The sequence below is a fragment of the Panthera leo genome, chromosome A2 (genome assembly GCF_018350215.1).
Source record: "Panthera leo isolate Ple1 chromosome A2, P.leo_Ple1_pat1.1, whole genome shotgun sequence".
Taxonomy (NCBI): Eukaryota; Metazoa; Chordata; class Mammalia; order Carnivora; family Felidae; genus Panthera; species Panthera leo.
In genome coordinates this window covers 64,521,842-64,538,890 of record NC_056680.1, presented here as the reverse complement: position 1 = coordinate 64,538,890, position 17,049 = coordinate 64,521,842, and the positions used below count along the sequence as shown (strand labels likewise).

The 17,049-nt window shown below is 53.3% G+C and overlaps 1 protein-coding gene across 1 annotated transcript in view; it reads left to right on the top strand.

Moving 5' to 3' along the window:
* Positions 1-17,049, top strand: part of DDC (dopa decarboxylase) — a 65,512-nt gene that overhangs the window by 24,171 nt on the left and 24,292 nt on the right. The window contains exons 6-8 of the mRNA XM_042927563.1: positions 3,173-3,239; positions 8,220-8,314; positions 13,457-13,524. Of these exons, the coding sequence (XP_042783497.1) occupies positions 3,173-3,239; positions 8,220-8,314; positions 13,457-13,524 (230 nt within the window). The remainder of the gene's footprint in view (positions 1-3,172; positions 3,240-8,219; positions 8,315-13,456; positions 13,525-17,049) is intronic.

Below are 17,049 nucleotides of genomic sequence, written 5' to 3'. Positions count from 1 at the left end.
AAACATTAAAGAAAAAGTTTAAGAGACAAGCACCATTAATATTTGGTGGATATCATCTCAGACACTCTCCTGTGCAAATGGTCACAGATAGAAAATAATTCTCACAAGGGGATATTTACCATATATGTTGTCTTTTTTAAAAAAAATGTTTTTTAATGTTTATTTATTTTCAAGAGGGAGAGAGGGAGAGAGTGCAAGCAGGGGAGGGCAGAGAGAAGGAGACACAGAATCCAAAGCAGGCTCCAGGCTCTGAGCTGTCAGCACAGAGCCTGATGCGGGGCTTGAACCCATGAACCGTGAGATCATGACCTGAGCTAAAGTCGGACGCTTAACCGCTGAGCCACCCAGGCGCCCCCCGTATATGTCATCTTAAAAACACAAGTGATTGCATTTATTTCGATTAGAATTTGTGGAAAACCAGATGAAACTGAAGGCACTGCCGAACAAGAGACAGGTTGTTCCTAAGAGATGGTTAAGATTGAGAAAAATACGTGACACACAATAGCAGGATGGTTGAGCCGTTCTGTGGTTTTTTTTTTCTTTTAACCTGTATAATTGTTTGCTATTCCTTTAGCGACACGAAGCCTTTTAAGCGTCTCGGGTTCTATCTGCCAAACTGGGTGCCTTAGATGAAGCATTTTGGTCTTCAGTTTTAAATCAGGAAGCAAATGCAAATACAAGGGGAAAAGAGCACGCTGACCTGAAGTCCCATTAAATGAGTCATCTCGTGAAAATGAGGCGACGCGGAGGGTGGGTGACGAGGGGGCGCGTGCGGCGGTGGGAAGGAAGGGGGCTGAGGCACCACGATGTGGTGCATCTAGACCCAGTGGGACCTTGTAGGCTGGGCAGGCCCACCCCCGATGCCTTTGTGCTGTAAGTGGGCAAACAGAAGTCCGGCTGGCTGCAGGTGAGAGGCAGAGGTGGGCCTCCAACCCAGGTGTTTTTGCCCCAAGTACATGGCTTAAATGTCGGTGTATTCATCGTGCATTTTTGTTTTCTGTATGTCTGAGGCTTTGACACCTTAAGGACCTTGCTGACCCTGCAGGGACAGCCCCTCCCAGGACTAGCCAATTCCTGGAGATGGTAATGGGTTGCCTTTCACCAAACTAACCAACCCAGAGCCCACACCCCAATCCATCTCCTCTATGGGGCTCTTCCTCTCCAGGCTTCTACCCCCCGCCCTCATCACCCCAGAGCCAGGGACACTAGGGACAGCTAGGGACAGCCCCCTTTGCCTTGGGGCCCATTGAAATTGATCAAAACAACCAACCCTCCACCCACTCACCCTGCCTCACCTGCTTCTTCCTGTGGGAACCGCAGGAAAGGTTCCCGTCCATGCTGCCCCTCTCCCTGTGCCTCCTGATGGTCCTGCACCTTCCCCGTGTGGCCCTGCATGGCACAGCATGGCCCCGCCTCTTGGGAACAGCACGGAAGACAAGCTATCCTGCCAACGGTACTAGGTTCCCTATCTGTTGGCTTCACCGCCCCTGAATAATAATAGAGCACTTGAAACACTCTGTTCCCTCTCAGGGGCCCAAATCCATTGCTGAGTTGAGTCCTGCCAGAGTCTGGCCAGGGCCTGCTTTGGAATCACTCCCTGCCGCTGGGCAGAGGACAACTCTGGTCCCCAGGCAGCTACTGTTTGGCCCAGGTGACCGTGTGAGCAGCGAGCCAGGACTTGTCAGCTGAACCATCCTTGGGGCAGGTACAATGCCTCCTTGGCAGGAGCGCTTTGATTTTCTCTGGCAAATTGGGTTCTCAGGTCAAGTGCAGGTGGCCCTCAGTGAAATGAAACCAGAAGGGCCTCCGACCAGGTTCTCAGGTTTACTAGTTTGTGCGGGTTTCTGCCCTTTGTGTCTTTACGTCTGTTCTCAGGGCCCGTGGCACCGCCGGGGTATTCGTGGGGGCTTGGGAAAGAGCTGAGTTGGATTCTCAAATCAGATTGAATGAAAATTCGCACTCTTGTCACACCGAGGGAGAAATTTCATCATCCAGATGGCGCTGGCGTCGTAAATCAATTAGGCCCTTCGGTTTCATAAACACAACGTGCTTTTTGTTCACTTGGCGAGTGATCGGTTCCTATTCCATGTTCAGCAAAGTGCAAACTCCTAGCAATACAAAGAAATAAGATGCAGAAGGTGCTTGGGTGGCTCAGTAGGTTGGGTGTCCGACTTTGGCTCAGGTCATGATCTCGTGGTTCATGAGTTCGAGCCCCACTGACAGTGCAGAGCCTGCTTGGGATTCTCTCTCTCTCCCTCTCTCTCTGCCTCTCCTCTGCTGGCTCTCTCTCTCTCTAAATAAATAAACTTAAAAAAAAAAAAAGAAAAGAAAGAAAGAAGATGCGAACTGACTTGGCTTCAGCAGCTTCATGGGTCCAGAGAGACAGCCGTGGGTGTGGGGAAACCGGTCAGACGGTATCTGTGTTATCACCATGTTCCAAGGTGCTCAGAGGCCAGGAGCGGCCACAGGAATCGGGGCCACATTTCCCACTTGTGTGACCAACTGTGCCCAACGCTTTCTTGGAGCACACCTTTAAAAATTGTTTTCAGCATCTGTAGGGCTTTCTCATGAATCTAGGTAGAGCAAATCTGCATCTTTGAGGGTTGAAATTCCCTTCGGAGTGGTGCCATTTAGAAGGAAGGAGAGCGCATGAAAGCTGGTGGGCAGGACTCCGGGTCAAACTCTTGGGGTGGCTCTGAGCTGCCCGCGAGGCTGTTCCAGGGTGGTCAGAGCAAGGTTCCCGCTGTTCTGCCGTGCACTCTGCCACACGCACCAGACTAAGACGGAGCTCCACACCTCCCATTCGCAGAAGCAACGATTCGCCATAACTGTAGTTCATATACATGCTCTTATTGGTCAACCAGAGCACAGGAGACACGGTCCGTGGGGCCAAGGGCTTCATTCCTGGATGCACGGGGAGTCCCGTGCAAATACTATTTCCAGCCTCGCAGCCTAGTTTTCTGTGTGAAGATGTCTCTCCACCTGCTGGGAAGCTTCTGTGCGAAGACTTAAAGGTACATCCACAGATTCGTATCTTCAGCTAGCGGACACTGATCGAACACCGAATCCGAAGCTCTGGGCTCGACCGGGGCGGGGCAGTGGTCGTGCATGAGGATGTTATGACCGTGACCAAAAAAAGGGAATAAAAAGAGGTCTGCTTTTTACTCTCCAGGTGGTGGCTACGCTGGGGACCACGTCCTGCTGCTCATTCGACAGTCTCTTAGAAGTGGGTCCAATCTGTAAGTACCTGATGGAGGTTTCTTTCGGAAAATGTTCTCAGTGTAGGAAGATATGAGGGGAACTCCTTCTCTGGGCTCTCCTCCTTCATAATATTAATGACATAAGTCATATGAGAGAATAATATGATTAAAGAGTCCAAGGCATGTTACAATATAATGTAATATGAACATAAAAATAACTTTATATGATGATGGTTTGCCGAACTCTCCTTGTTTTTTTTTTAATGTTTAAAAAAATTTTTTTAATGTTGATTTATTTTTGAAAGAGAGAGAGACAGAGTGTGAGCAGGGGAGGGGTAGAGAGAGGGGGAGACATAGAACTCGAAGCAGGTTCCAGGCTCCGAGCTGTCAGCACAGAGCCCGATGCGGGGCTCGAACCCACAAACCGCGAGATCACGACCTGAGCCAAAGTCGGACACTCAACCGCCTGAGCCACCCAGGCGCTCCTGCTGAACTCTCCTTGTATTTGCAATAGCACACATCTCATTAGCTTAAAGTGCACAAGCCCAGAAGGTGGCCCTAACTGGACAAGAGCTGAGCTTGGCTGAACCTGTACCTACACACTGTCTCCAAGAAAAGGTCCTTCCGTGCATACAGAAGGGCTGCAAGGTTACGCCACCCAAGGGAATAAACTCGAACTCTTGGACCGAGTCCCCCAAGGCTCATGGGGAGCCTTTCAGTTAAGGCTTTCAGTTAAGTCTGACGTGTCTTCTTCTGGAATGACTGAGAGTAGTGAAGCAAATGACCTAATGTGTGTAAGCAAATCAACACCAAAACCCTAGATTTCTCTGGAGAAGAATCTGCTGCCTGTGCTCTTCGGGGCCGCTCTCCTTTCCCCCCCCCCCACCTTCAGCACACAGGTGGTCTCCTGGGGATGACATTTCAGAGACTCCGAAAGATAGAACGTGAGTAAGGGCTCTGTTTCTAAAGGTTCCCCTTCCACACGCGGCTCTGGGCACGCAGCAGGCCCAGGAGTGGGCGGTCAGGTGATGGAGACCTTCTCTTGGGCAGGGGCACGGGCTCATGACCCCTCCCCCATCCTTGGGGCATGGCCCCCCCACTCCTGTGGCTCTGGGGCAGCCGCCGCCCGCCCCAGGACGGCGGAGCTGATCATCCAAGCAGTCTGGGCTCACATGGAGGCTGTTCAGGGCCCCCGATCACGATCACGTCTTGGTGGCTTATGCTAGACAGCACTCCACCTGTGGGCACTGGCCCCCGGCCCCGTCTGCATGACCCCGCCTCTCCTCACGGGGACCCCCCTGTGCCCACAGTCGCACAGCTGGTGGCAGTGGTGACGGGCACGGCTTCAGGCCGTGGGCCCTCAGTTCCGAGCTTTGTCCCCCCGTCTGTATGGGGGGCGAGGAAGCAACACTTGTCATCGTCAAGCGTCCAGGTTTCCCTCACAGGGCTCTTTAGAGGGGGCGTTCGTGCCCAGGAATCGGGTGAGACCCAGGATAGCAGGTGTGCTGGGGACCGTCCGTGCTGAGGGGTGGCTGGCACGGGCGTGCCTGTTCCCACAGGATTTTTCTCCACCACATGTGATTTTTCACCACCACACTGGTGCAGAGCCCGGACTCAGAGGAGGGACTTGACCTACTGGCTCATGCCCGTGGCCAGGGCATGGGCCTCGTGAGCTGCAAACCCTTGTGAGCCGGGCCAAGCCGCCGTGCACGCCTCTGACTCAGATGTCAGGCTGGGAACTGGACGTCCCGCACGGGGGCCGGCTGATGTCTCCCCGGGGCTCTTGGATTTCGGGGATTGAGGGGTTCGGCAGGGCAGAGCCCACATGGCCCCACAGGCCCTGAGCTCCAGGCTGCCCACCTGCCCACCTGCCCAGGCAGAGGATGGCCCAGCTGGTACAGTGTAGGGAAGCCTCATGAGGAAACACGCGGGCGGCGGGGACTCGAGGGGTGGGAAGCCTGAACCTTCCCTTCTGAGGGTGTCCACAACCTCCCGGCCGAGGTTCAGCTCGCTTGGGTGCTGGGTGGACCTTGGCCTGTGACAGGCGGCCCCCACGGCCTGGCCTCGGGGTCTGTGACCGCCTGGCCTCTAGAGATGCCCGTGTTATCTGGAGGCACCAGATCGCTGCCAGCGGTCCCGTACAAGACACGGATGGAGAGCTGGTGCTCTTGGCTCTTTGCCTCCCCGCGGACGGAAGAGAAACCCACTTGGAACTCCCCTTTTCTTGGGCACCCGCGAGTTCCTTCTGCGGGAGTTTTGTGCCGACTGCAGGGACAGAGGGATCCTCGTGCCTCCGAGACCACCCTCAGGTTCACTAACCCTCCGGGAAGACTCACAGAATCCTCTGCAAGCATCTCATGGCCATGGTTTATTGCAGGCAGGAGGGGTGTGGGGCACAGTGTGGGGGGCGCCCAAACCCTTGTCCTCTCCCGTGAGGTCCAGGTGGCTGGCTTCCCCAGGTATGATGACTGTACACATAGAGTGAGACCCCCCCCTCCACCAAGGAAGCTGGCCCAGCCCGCACCAATGGAGTTTTCTTGGGGCTCAGTCACTCGCTGCCCACCTGGTCGACCCTCAGTCTCCAGCTCCTGCTGGAGGTCCAGCTAACACCTGCCGTCACTCGTTCCTGCAGAAGTCAGAACTCATATGGCCCAAGGCCCCCATCATCAGTCACATTGTCGCACCATCAGGGGACCAAAGACCCAGGTGGGAAAGGACTCCTATCAGGCAGGGCCCTCCACGGCTAGCGGTCGCCTCTCTGGAGCCAAGAGCTCTTCTGGACTAAAGTTAAGTCCCTGCTGTGCACCTTCCCCTGGAGGACCCCTGTCCCTGCCCTTCCGAGGACCCCGTCTTTCCCTCCCACTGCCCCCCTCTGGGTCTCTGATACATTCCGGAGTGGCAGAGTCCTGGGGGCTGGCATCATCCTGGCCTCTTCCTGAGGGCTTGGGCCGAACTTCCTCTCTGTCTGTCCTGGAGCTGACCCAGCTCACATTGGAGGGGTTGTGGTTTCTTTTTGCCTTACTTTTTTTTTTTTTTTTTTAATGTTTATTTGTTTTTGAGAGTGGGAGAAAGAGAAAGAGAGGCAGAGCGCGAGGGAAAGATCCCAAGCAGGCTCCTTGCTGTCAGCGCAGAGCCCATTGTGGGGCTCGAACCCCGTGAACCGTGAGATCATGACCTGAGCCAAAATCAAGAGTTGGACGCTTAACTGACTGAATCACCCGGGCGCCCCATGACTTGCGGTTTCTACTCTTACCAAACGGTCCTCTCACGAGGGTGATGGAGAAGTGGAAGAAAAGAGAGCCCTTTCTCTTGCTGCTGGAACCTGGTCCCCACCTCCTACCCTCATGGCTCGTGTCCTTCCTGACTTGGCTGCCTGTTCAGGCCTTGGGGTCCTGCCCTGCCTCACCTCTTCCCTCGACGGTTCTGAACGGAGACACATGGGAGTCTCAAAGTCCCCCAAGGGGCCTCTAACAGAGAGCGAAGTTTCCTGACCAGTGCAAACGGCCCCCTGGAGAGCACAGAGTGGATGTGAGATTTCATGTCTGTCCTATAAGAGCCTCTGAAGTTTCCACCTGCCCACAGCCTATGGAGCCACAGCAGTCGCACAATAAGCAACGGGAGCACTGTTGTGTTCCAGACTGGCTGAGCGGTGGTTTCCAAGCAGAAATCCCACATCGTCCTGAGGCTCTGTGCTCTCACTGGCTCCCGGCCACATCCACGTGGGGCCCTGTGGTGCCAGGGAGACGGCTCCACAAAGGGACCAGCCCACACGCCCTTCGCCTGTGAGACGTGCCTCCGGGTACACAGAGCTCACCCTCACCGTGACCCTCGGTGGCACTATCGCGTGTCCTTGGAGCACATTTGGTCTGGATCCAACCGAGTGCTTTGATCCCTCCAATCCTGAAGCTCAGATGGAATCAAGGCTTTGAAACGCCTCTGAGAACTTGTGTCAGCAGAGCTCAGAGCCACCTGTCCCTCCTCACGGCATCGGGTGTGATTAGCGAGCATCACGCATGAGAAAGCGAGCCTTGCGCCTATCAGTTGGCACAGATGCATTTGGCAGGGGCTGACTGAGCCCTGCAGGTGGTGTCTTGACCCAATACGGGCAGGGCGCCTCCTCACCACCAAGACGCCCCAACCTTTCGTGGTTACGTGTCTCGTGATGTGCTACGTGCCCAGCACCCACGGAGGGACTCATCGCGATGATCACCCTTATTTCTCACGACCCCGAACTAGGTGTGGTAATAGGCAGTTACAGGCGGTATCTTGTCTCTCCCTGATGTTCCAGGTGCGATTTTTATACCCGTTTGCCTGGGAGGGGGTGAGTTTGAAAGGACGTAAGGCCATAGAGCTGCTGGGTCGTTGGAGGCAGGGGTTGAACACAGACAGTCCCAACTGAGGGAGCAAATTTAATCAGGATGCTATTCCACCTGTAAAGTCAGATGTGGTCCCTTCCGGCCAGGCTATTCTGGTGCGGTTGGAAAGCAGAAATCACATCCCAAAGGAGCCTGGGGTGGTTGTGGATGGCCTAAAATAAGCGAGTATGCTTTACGGGGGGATGGAATGGGGGGGAGGGAGGTCACTGGGGCCGCACACCCCGCTGATCCCCCAAGACTTTGTGGGGGAAGACTTTAGGACCGCTAATCCAGGAGAATGGGGAGCACATTCCCAGTGGGTGAAATGGTGGAAGACAGAGAAAGGCGGTGTGACTGCGAAACAGGCGCCCCAAGGGGTAGGGTGGGCTGAGCCCTTAGACCATGAGCATCCACCTTCAAGTCAAGCAGGGCGGGGGATCCCATTTTCCTTCCTTCAAGTCCACACATTCACTGAGCACCTTGTCTGTGCTCTGCCACAGTCTGGGGTCAGCCACCCTCAGTTTCGTTGCCTTCAGACTCAAGGAGCCAGTTAGGGTCCACCATCGGGCCAGCAAATGCTGTTGATAGACCGTATGCAGCAAGTTATCAGGCCCCCGTGAGGAGGGCATCCATCGGGAACTCACAGGTCACCTCTGGATTTCAGGTAACAAGGAGGACATGTGGCTGCACATCGACGCTGCCTACGCGGGCAGCTCCTTCATCTGCCCTGAGTTCCGGCATCTTCTGAACGGAGTCGAGGTAGGTCGTGCTCTTTATCTTTAAGAAGATCACTGTTGAAAAGTGCTCTGCTGTCAGTGACATGTTCTCACGAGGAGGTGACGTTCCATTTCTCATTGCTGGGGTTCATTGCAGCAGACAGCGTCCAAACACATTCCGCGATCGTCAGAAATTAGACTTCCTTATGATGGCGGTTGAGAATCTTCCCAGTCCTGCGGCCAGTCTTCTCAAAATACACCGGACGTTTACAGCCATTTTTCAGTCTGCACGGGTCCTGGGAAAGGGTCTCATGACAGGATAAATGTTAGCACTGTGGGGAAACATTTAGGAAGGAAATAAGATCTTAATGCATTTCAGATCAAGAAGTAATGTACAAGGGCACCTGGGTGGCTCAGTCGGTGAAGTGTCCGACTTCGGCTCAGGTCACGATCTCACGGTTTGTGGGTTTGAGCCCCGCGTCGGGCTTGCGCTGACAGCTCAGAGCCTGGAGCCTGCTTCAGGTTCCGTGTCTCCCTCTCTCTTTCTCTCCCTCTGCCCCTCCCCTGCTCTTTCTCTCTCTCTCTCTCTCTGAAAAATAAACATTTAAACAAATTTAACAAAAAGAAGTAATTTATAAGGCCAACCTACAACCCTATTCGATCTGGTTCAATATGATAGTCTATTCTGACCATGCAGTGGGCATGGTGTTGACTTATTGAACAAGCAGCCACAGGTGCACTCAAATATCTTCTACTGCTTCTGGAAGTTGTAAAATGTGGCTTGTAATGCCCCTCAAAACACCTGCCGCTTCTGAGAACTAGTAAGCAAAACTATCAGCCAGTGCTCTGCTGCAGAGAGCCATGTGGCACAGACTAGAGGTGAGGACACGACGTGATGGTCGTGCTCTGATGTGTGATTTCAGACTCAAGGAGGATTTTGCTGTTGGCGGAGGCTCAGGGGCCGCAACGTTCCTCTCGGCCAGGAACTCAGTTGTAGCTGCAGGAAAGGGTCCAGAGAGAGCGACTTTGCAGGGAGTCCGGGAGAAGGAGACAGTGAGTCACTGGGGCCTCAGCGTTGGCTCTGTGCTCGGGGTCACGGGTTTCGCGAGCCCCGGGGCCACACGCGGTGCAGGGATTACGGGCACGGCCTTTGCCATTAAGTGACTGTTTGAATCCCAGCTTTACCCTACGACTAGCTGTGTCCCTGTGGGCACGTTAGTACCCTCCCTCCACCTCAGGGTTTTGGTAGTGATCCCTCCTCCGAGGGGGTGTTGTAAGGATCAGGAGTTAATCATATTGAAAGGGCTTAAAAAGCAGCGTCTGGCACACGGCAAGGGCTGTGCGTGAATTGGATTCTGTGATTTCGCCATGGCTGAGCAGACCGTCCCTCCAAACCTCTCTCCGCTCTCGGGCCACGCTGCCCATTCATTTGCTGATTACTCATGTGGATTCTCATGGGGCCATAATACCAGAAAAAGGGGTGTCAGGTATAGAATACCAGTGTTCCCCTCTTAGAAAAGAGTACCCTCTTATTACCAACGAATGAAATAGCATTCTGGTTCCTACCTCCTTCACGTCACATTCATTTATGTACTCTCTCACTCGGTATTTGCTTATTGATCGCTGAATACGGGCCAGTCCTCAGATCCGTCCTGGGGAGGGAGGGGCACGTGGGGCTTCCAAAGGCCCCGATAAATATTGGGGAGGGGGGTTGTGGCCTATGAGGAGTTCTGGTAACCATGCTGACGGCCAGCCCTCTGGGGTTCGCTGCCCGTAGCCGGTTTTGTGGGTGTTTGGGGCTGGGAAACGACAGACAGACCTCTTTACCAACTGCACACCTCGCATCACAGAGACGGTACACATCACTGGCAGGGGAGGGCGTCTGTCCCTGCAGCCTCGGGGGACAGAAGGCAAAGCCATCTTCGGGGATGTGTGTGCCTGTACCCAAGGCCTGGTCTTTCTACATATCAGGTTTAGGATTGCACAATCTTTTCCCTGTGAACCCAGGACTTGGGTCTTTGGCTTTCTTGGGGGGGTGCTTGTTGGGGGGGACTAACTGTCAGGCCACCGCGGAGCTGGGCACTCTAGCAAGATCCTATCTGCCAGCGGCAGACGGGATTTCATGCCCGACGCTGAGTCATTTCCGTGTCTCCTGCATTGTTCTCTTCTGGCGAGGGCCTTCCTGCTCGGCTGGTCAGATAAGGGGCCTGCAATATCCTGCGAGGCCCCAGCCCCGAGATAACATCCCGTCGCTCTGCCAACAGGAGGAGCACACAGCGGTCCGGTAATGAAAGACGATCAAACAGACCAGCCCCTCCGGGAGGGAACTAATACAATTCTCGGCAAACAAAGCCCATCTTTCACGTGTTGTCTCCTTTTATCAACAAATGAAACCCGTTGTCCTTTCCCGTGTCTTGCTCCAAGTCACTTTGATTGAAACCTGGAAGGAAATGAATGTCCTCCCCGCCGCCCCGAGTGGGGGTTGACGTGCGAGGCGGCCGTCAGCCGAGCGGACGTCTCCGGGGTGGCGCGGCACCCCCCTGGCCCCTGGTGCCCTCGCTGCCTCCCTGGAACCAAACAGAGAAGAGGCCGGAGGCGGGGAGAGATTTCAGCCGCCTGCCAGACTGGGACCTTTATCTCTGCCGCTGCCTTTAACTCTGCTTCCGCTGGGGATTTATGCGTGTGGCTGCATCCCTGGGCCTCCAGCTGGGCCCAGGTCTGTGCATCAGCCTGACGATAAACCTGGGCACGCCTTTGGAAGGATGTGAGAACTCCCCACTTACGATAGCTCCGTGGAAACACAGAGCGCCCTCCTCAGCCAGTCTCGGTTGTTGAGATCTTATTTTCTGCTTGGAAATGCCGCAGCACCTAAAATTGATGAACTCGGTTATTGCCTTTAAAAATAAAGACGAAGAGGGGCGCCTGGGGGGCTCAGTCGGTTAAGCGTCCGACTTCGGCTCAGGTCATGATCTTGCGGTTCGTGCGTTTGAGCCCCGCGTCGGGCTCTGTGCTGACAGCTCGGAGCCTGGAGACTGCTTCGGATTCTGTCTCTCCCTCCCTCCCTGCCCCTGCCCCACTCATGACTGTCTCTCTCTGTAGCTCATAAATAAATGTTAAAATTTTTTTTTACATTTAAATTTATTTTTGAGAAACAGAGTGAGACAAAGCGTGAGTGGGGGAGGGGCAGAGAGAGAAGGAGACACAGAATCCAAATTAGTCCAGGCTATCAGCACAGAGCCCGACGCGGGGCTCGAACCCACGAACTATGAGATCATGACCTGAGCCGAAGTTGGACGCTCAACCGACTGAGCCACCCAAGTGCCCCCCAGTTTTTTTTTTTTTTTTAAAGACGAAGATGTTTAGGTACACAGGAAGAGTAGTTGGTAATTACGTTGGTGTTGGTGAAAGAACCAACCAGTGAAATAAAAATTGGGGTGATCCCGATTACCACTGGTTAGGCATGAAGTTTTCACCCTCCCAAAGCTCATGATGATATGCGTATACCAAGAACTTTGCCAGTTCGTGATGTTGAGGAAGCTGCTGGCAGGAAGTGTTTCATAGGCCAGATCGGTACGATGTCCTGACATAGTACATGCGAATTAGTATTCCACTTATTCCAAATAATCTCGTAGTTTGAAAGGTAGATACATTTCGTTCATTCACTCATTCATTCATTCGCTCACTCATTTATATTTGAGAGAGAGAGAAAGAGGGAGACAGAGAGAGGGCACAGGCTCCTGTGCATGCACACGCACACAAGAGCGGGGAGAGGGGTTGAGAGAGAGGGAGAGAGAGAATCCCAAGCAGGTTCCACACTCAGTGTGGAGCCCAATGTGGGGCTTGATCCCACGACCCCAAGATCATGACCTGAGCTGAAATCAAGAGTCAGGTGCTCAACTGACTGAGCCCCCCAGGCGCCCTGGTAGATACATTTTATATGACTCCAGACTACATACGTTGGAAAGCGTGCGACATAAAATATCGATAATGTCTCATTTTATGAGGAAAAGTCCAACTGTGAGTTTTCCCGATTAAAAATTGGAGCTTTGCATTTCAGGGCAGGAGATCCCCCAGAACGTGATCTGGGTCCCGTTGCTGCTGGGGACGGGTGTCCTCCCAGGGCACAGCAACTCTCCGCATCCTTTTTTGGGGTTGCGCTCAGATTATCTTTTGGGAGTCAGCATATTTTGAACGATCCAAGGTCCTCAAAGTGCTTCTCTCATTTCAGATGTGATGGCCCTACCCCAAGTTTAGGATTAGCAGTAAATGAAAGTGCGTGTTCATACGAAGGTTCTCGATTGTCTCATTCCAGCCCCTTACTTATTTCTCGTAGAGTTATTGCACCAAGGGCCCCCGGCCAGATGTGGAAGCACTGAGGCCAGAGTCTGGGGCTTTTAGTCCAAAGCTCTTTCTGTCCTAAAAAGAATGAGATCCTTCATATCACCCTTCATGCAAACACTTTCTGGATTTCTTCTGGGTGCCTGGCACCATGCCTCAAGGAGTGCCAGCAGTCCTGACGGCCTCCATGCCCCAGGGCCTCATGCCTCGCTCCGGTTTCCGTGGGGTGACCCTGTGCAGGCAACTCCAGCTGGACTCAGTGAGCACCGCCCCCTCCTCTGAGCAGTGAACCCAAGTCATGGTCCCCAACGCTCACTCTCATGTTGCATTCTGATGACGGCTCTCCGGTCGGACCTTCCCGATTCACCAGGAGCTGTCAGAAGTCCGTAGCCGGCCCAGCACCAGGCTGGCTCACTGGCCGCCGATCAGCCAACAGTCACAGCACAGCACCCGACCTGGCGAGTTTACCCCATGCCAGGAGCTGGGCTGAGGAGTTCGTGGCTGTGATGCCACGATTTCTCCATAAAATAGACATTCCCGTTCCCGTGCACACAGAGTGAGCTGTTGAGCTGGGATCAAACCCCCAAGTGTCTGGCTTCAAAGCTGCCCTCCTCACTTTGGGTGTCAGCCCGCAGTCAGGTCCGTAGCAGCTCGAGGGATCCCGAGTGTGATTTGTTATCCCCATTTAAACATGAATATGAAGACACGTGGGGAGGTCACGTGGTCTCGCCCCAGCGGGTTCCAGAGTCCAGACCCTCCCAGCTGTGAATGACTGTGCACGGAGTCTTGTTGTACAACTAGACGTTAGTAACGGAAGTGGCTTCTTTTTGTTATTTCTCCTCGGCAGTTTGCAGACTCATTTAACTTCAATCCGCACAAATGGATGCTGGTGAATTTCGACTGCTCTGCCATGTGGTAAGTTTCCCCCACGGCTACATGTCAGTTACCCCATGCGCACCGCACTTTCCCCGAGTGGCCTTGTGGGAAAGAAGCCTGGCAGGTGAGGAGGATGCCATCGCTGGGCCATCTCACGTGTTACCTGCTCACTGCTTGCTTCCATGCTGAACCAGGGGCGGGATTCTTGCCCAACCTTACCTGACTGTGAACTGCTGATAAGAACATATTAGTGCGAGCCACTGGCACAAGGAGAGAAGGTTAATACAGCAAAATCTGTAGTCTGACCTACCTAGTGTTACCAAAAACAACGCAAGGACATTTCAGGACGTATTTCTAATTCGGTTATTTCTGTGTCTTTCTTCGTAGATGGTTAATGAGTCTAAGGGCTTGAACACATTTGTTAAGGAAAAATAAAAGTAATCCCTTTTCCCATGAGATTCTCTGAAAATTCTTAATAGCGTGCCAGAATTATGTTGGTTCTATTAGAGCAAGAAAAAGAATTCAGAAATGAAAGTGGGTGATATTCCATCATGTAGATGATTTTTAAAGAAATAGCGGTCACTGGGAGCAGTGTGGGAACACAGGGTAATGGTTCTGCTATGTTCATTGCACTAAGAAGGAGGTAAATCAACCTTTGGACTGGGGGGGGGGGTTTGCATGTGCAAAATCATTCGGCATGTAATTGCATCAATGGGTTCTCACCTTGGAGGGGTGAAGAAAGCAGTTCTCATCTGACCCAACCGAAGTCTGTTCTCCCGGTTTACTGCGCGACCAGTGTGCCCCTTGACTAGTTTGTCTAAAGATTAAACCATATTTTCAGTGCTTTACTAAAAAATTGGTTCAAATCAATTCTTTTTTGTCTGCCTTGGACTGAAACTTTGATATGTGATTTTAAAGCCCACTGGTGGGCCCATTCTAGACGTGGCTTCGTCCGAAATACGAGTAAGGATCTTATAAGCTATAGCTGTTATGAACCTCAGTGTTCTTTCGTGTTCTTGTGGCTGCGTTTGTCTATTTTAACTGGAATGCTAAAGAATGGCTCATACGGTGTGTCCAAAGTCCCTCTCTTTGAGCTTTAACTGGCACTGAAATGTAATTCTGCTCTGCTGGTGTGTTTGGTCAGATTGTGGCTCGTGGGCACAGAGCTGGCACAGAGCCAGTAGAGGGCCCTTTTGCCTTTATTTGGGGAGGGGTGGTGGTCCCCGTGTGAGCTGACACAGGAGCACACAGGGTCCTTAGCTGGCAGTGAGGCATCGGGCCAAGAAAGCCCACAAAAAGACCGGAGGGTTGTCTGGGGTAAAGTGATGGGGACCGCCAGGAGGTGGCGGCCAGAGGGCCTCACAGGATGCCCAGGTGTTTCACTGATGACCTGGGGAAAATAATATCAGAGACGGCTGTTTCCATGGGCGGCCCTCAACGCCCTTTCTGTAACGTAAATCACTGGAGCTCCGGGGCATCCGGCCCCCTCACGCATGGGGCAACTGAGGCTACGAGGGACCAAAAGCATTTGGGACCGCGATCTGTGATCACACACTGAGAGGTGGTAGGGATGAATATAACAACATGGCGTCCTGCCCTTGGGTCCAAAGAGCCAGTGAGCCAGTTAAGGACGAGAGAGGACAGCTTTGTCAGCGGCGTGGTTGGGAAGGGCCCGAGCCCCTCATGGGGCGTAACCAGGCTGCCGGGGTCGCTCGGGAACAAGAACGTCTTGCCCGGTTGAGGCAGCAGCCCGCAAAGGGAAGCCTGACAGAGCGGACGTGATGTGGAGGAGAGACACGGGGCGCACAGGGTGAGGCCACGTCACTGGGAGAAGGACAGAGGGTGAAGCTGATTGTCCGCTGAATAAAATCAAATATAAGATGTAAGGGCAACACCCAGTGTTTGAGGTTTTACCCCAGAGGAGGGCAGTCAGTTATCCCCGGGGCTGGAGGGGACACGGGAGAGGGTCATGAGTTGAGGCCACATGAACACATGGGTCCAATGTTAAATTGCAACAGAGAATGTGCTTTCTGTGTCCTGAGCCGCTGGGGTCCTGGACGGAATGGTTGTCGAGGATTTTGGGGTGATTTTGTGAGTGTGGGAAAATCGCTCCTACCCCAAACCGGGGGTGCAGGCCTTGATTTCATGAGCGTGTGGATTGGGTGACGGAGTTGGATGTGGAAGGATCTACGTTTCAAGACAAAAATAGCCCCTGCCCGCTGTTTGAGGCACTGTGCCAGGGACGCTGTGACAAACCACCGCGCGCCACAGAGACGTATTTCCTCCTCATTCTGGAGGCTGGAAACCAGAGACGGGGGCCCAGGTGGGTGGGTCTCTGCTGACGCCTCTCTACCTGGCATGCCGATGGCCGCCTTCTTCCTGTGTCGGCACTCGGTCTTTCCTCTGTGGGTCTGTGTCCTCTTCTTAGGGACACACTGGTCACGTTGGCTTAGGACCCAGGCACGTGACCTCATTTTAACCTCCTTGCCTCTGTCCCCATGCAGTCACATTCTGAGGTCCTGGGGGTCAGGGCTCCAGCAGGTGAATTGCGGGCTGGGGACACAATTCAGTCCGTGATGGTGCTCGCAAGAAATTACTAGATAAAACCATAAGGCTAACATTTAGGAATTTAAACCAGGTCAGCTTATTTTAAACCATATACTTAATCATGCCACCCACTTCCTGATCGGTTTATTTGATTCTTATCAAACTTGATGTTTTCTTTTGATCTTGCTATACCCAACCACCTGCTTGCTCTCTCTCTCTCTCTCTCTCTCTCTCTCTTTTTACTACAAAGAAGTTGCTCTCTCCTTTTGGTGGGGACGATGTTTAGCATTGCCCTGCTTGCAGAAGGCCCTTCCCACAGATGTCCTACCCCCACCGGGGGCTGCACTGTGGTGGTGCTGAGGGACCAGGGTCCGAGTTGGGGCAGTGCCATCCAAACCAAGAATAACAAGGAGGAGGAGAGGTCTAATTGCATTGGAAAGCATTTGATTTTGAGCACCGTGGACCTCACACCAGAGGGCTGTTATCTCTGGGCTCTAGAGGTCTCAGCCGTGGGACAGAGTTTCCGGTAAATGCAATACAGCCAACATGAAATGAGAAACTGAATAAAATCAAGTCCAGGCCAATGCAGCTTGAGGTCCAGCAGGCGAAGGGCTTGGGAAGAGAGAAGGCAGAGGTTCAGAGAAGCTTGGGGACAACAGGGAGCTGGAAGGCCGAGGGGGAATGTGTGAGTGGGAGGCCTCCATGGACCCATTCATTCTCTGCCCAATTGTTGGACACGGAGAGCTCGGGGAAATTCTATTTGGTGACATGGCATTTGACAAAGGGCCACACGAGGTGACAGAATAAGCAGTGTGCGTACCTGGGCCGGGTGGGTGGTGAGGACCGGCAGTGCAAAGGCCTGGAGACAGATGTGTGCACCACAGTGAACTCAGGTGAATGCCACTGAAGATCATTCAGGTGGTCGACGTGGATTTAAATTTGTTTTGAGTCTGCTCTCCACGTGTAAAAGTTGGCATTTTTACAGAAAGAGGCAGCTTTTTAATGTGTCACTAATTA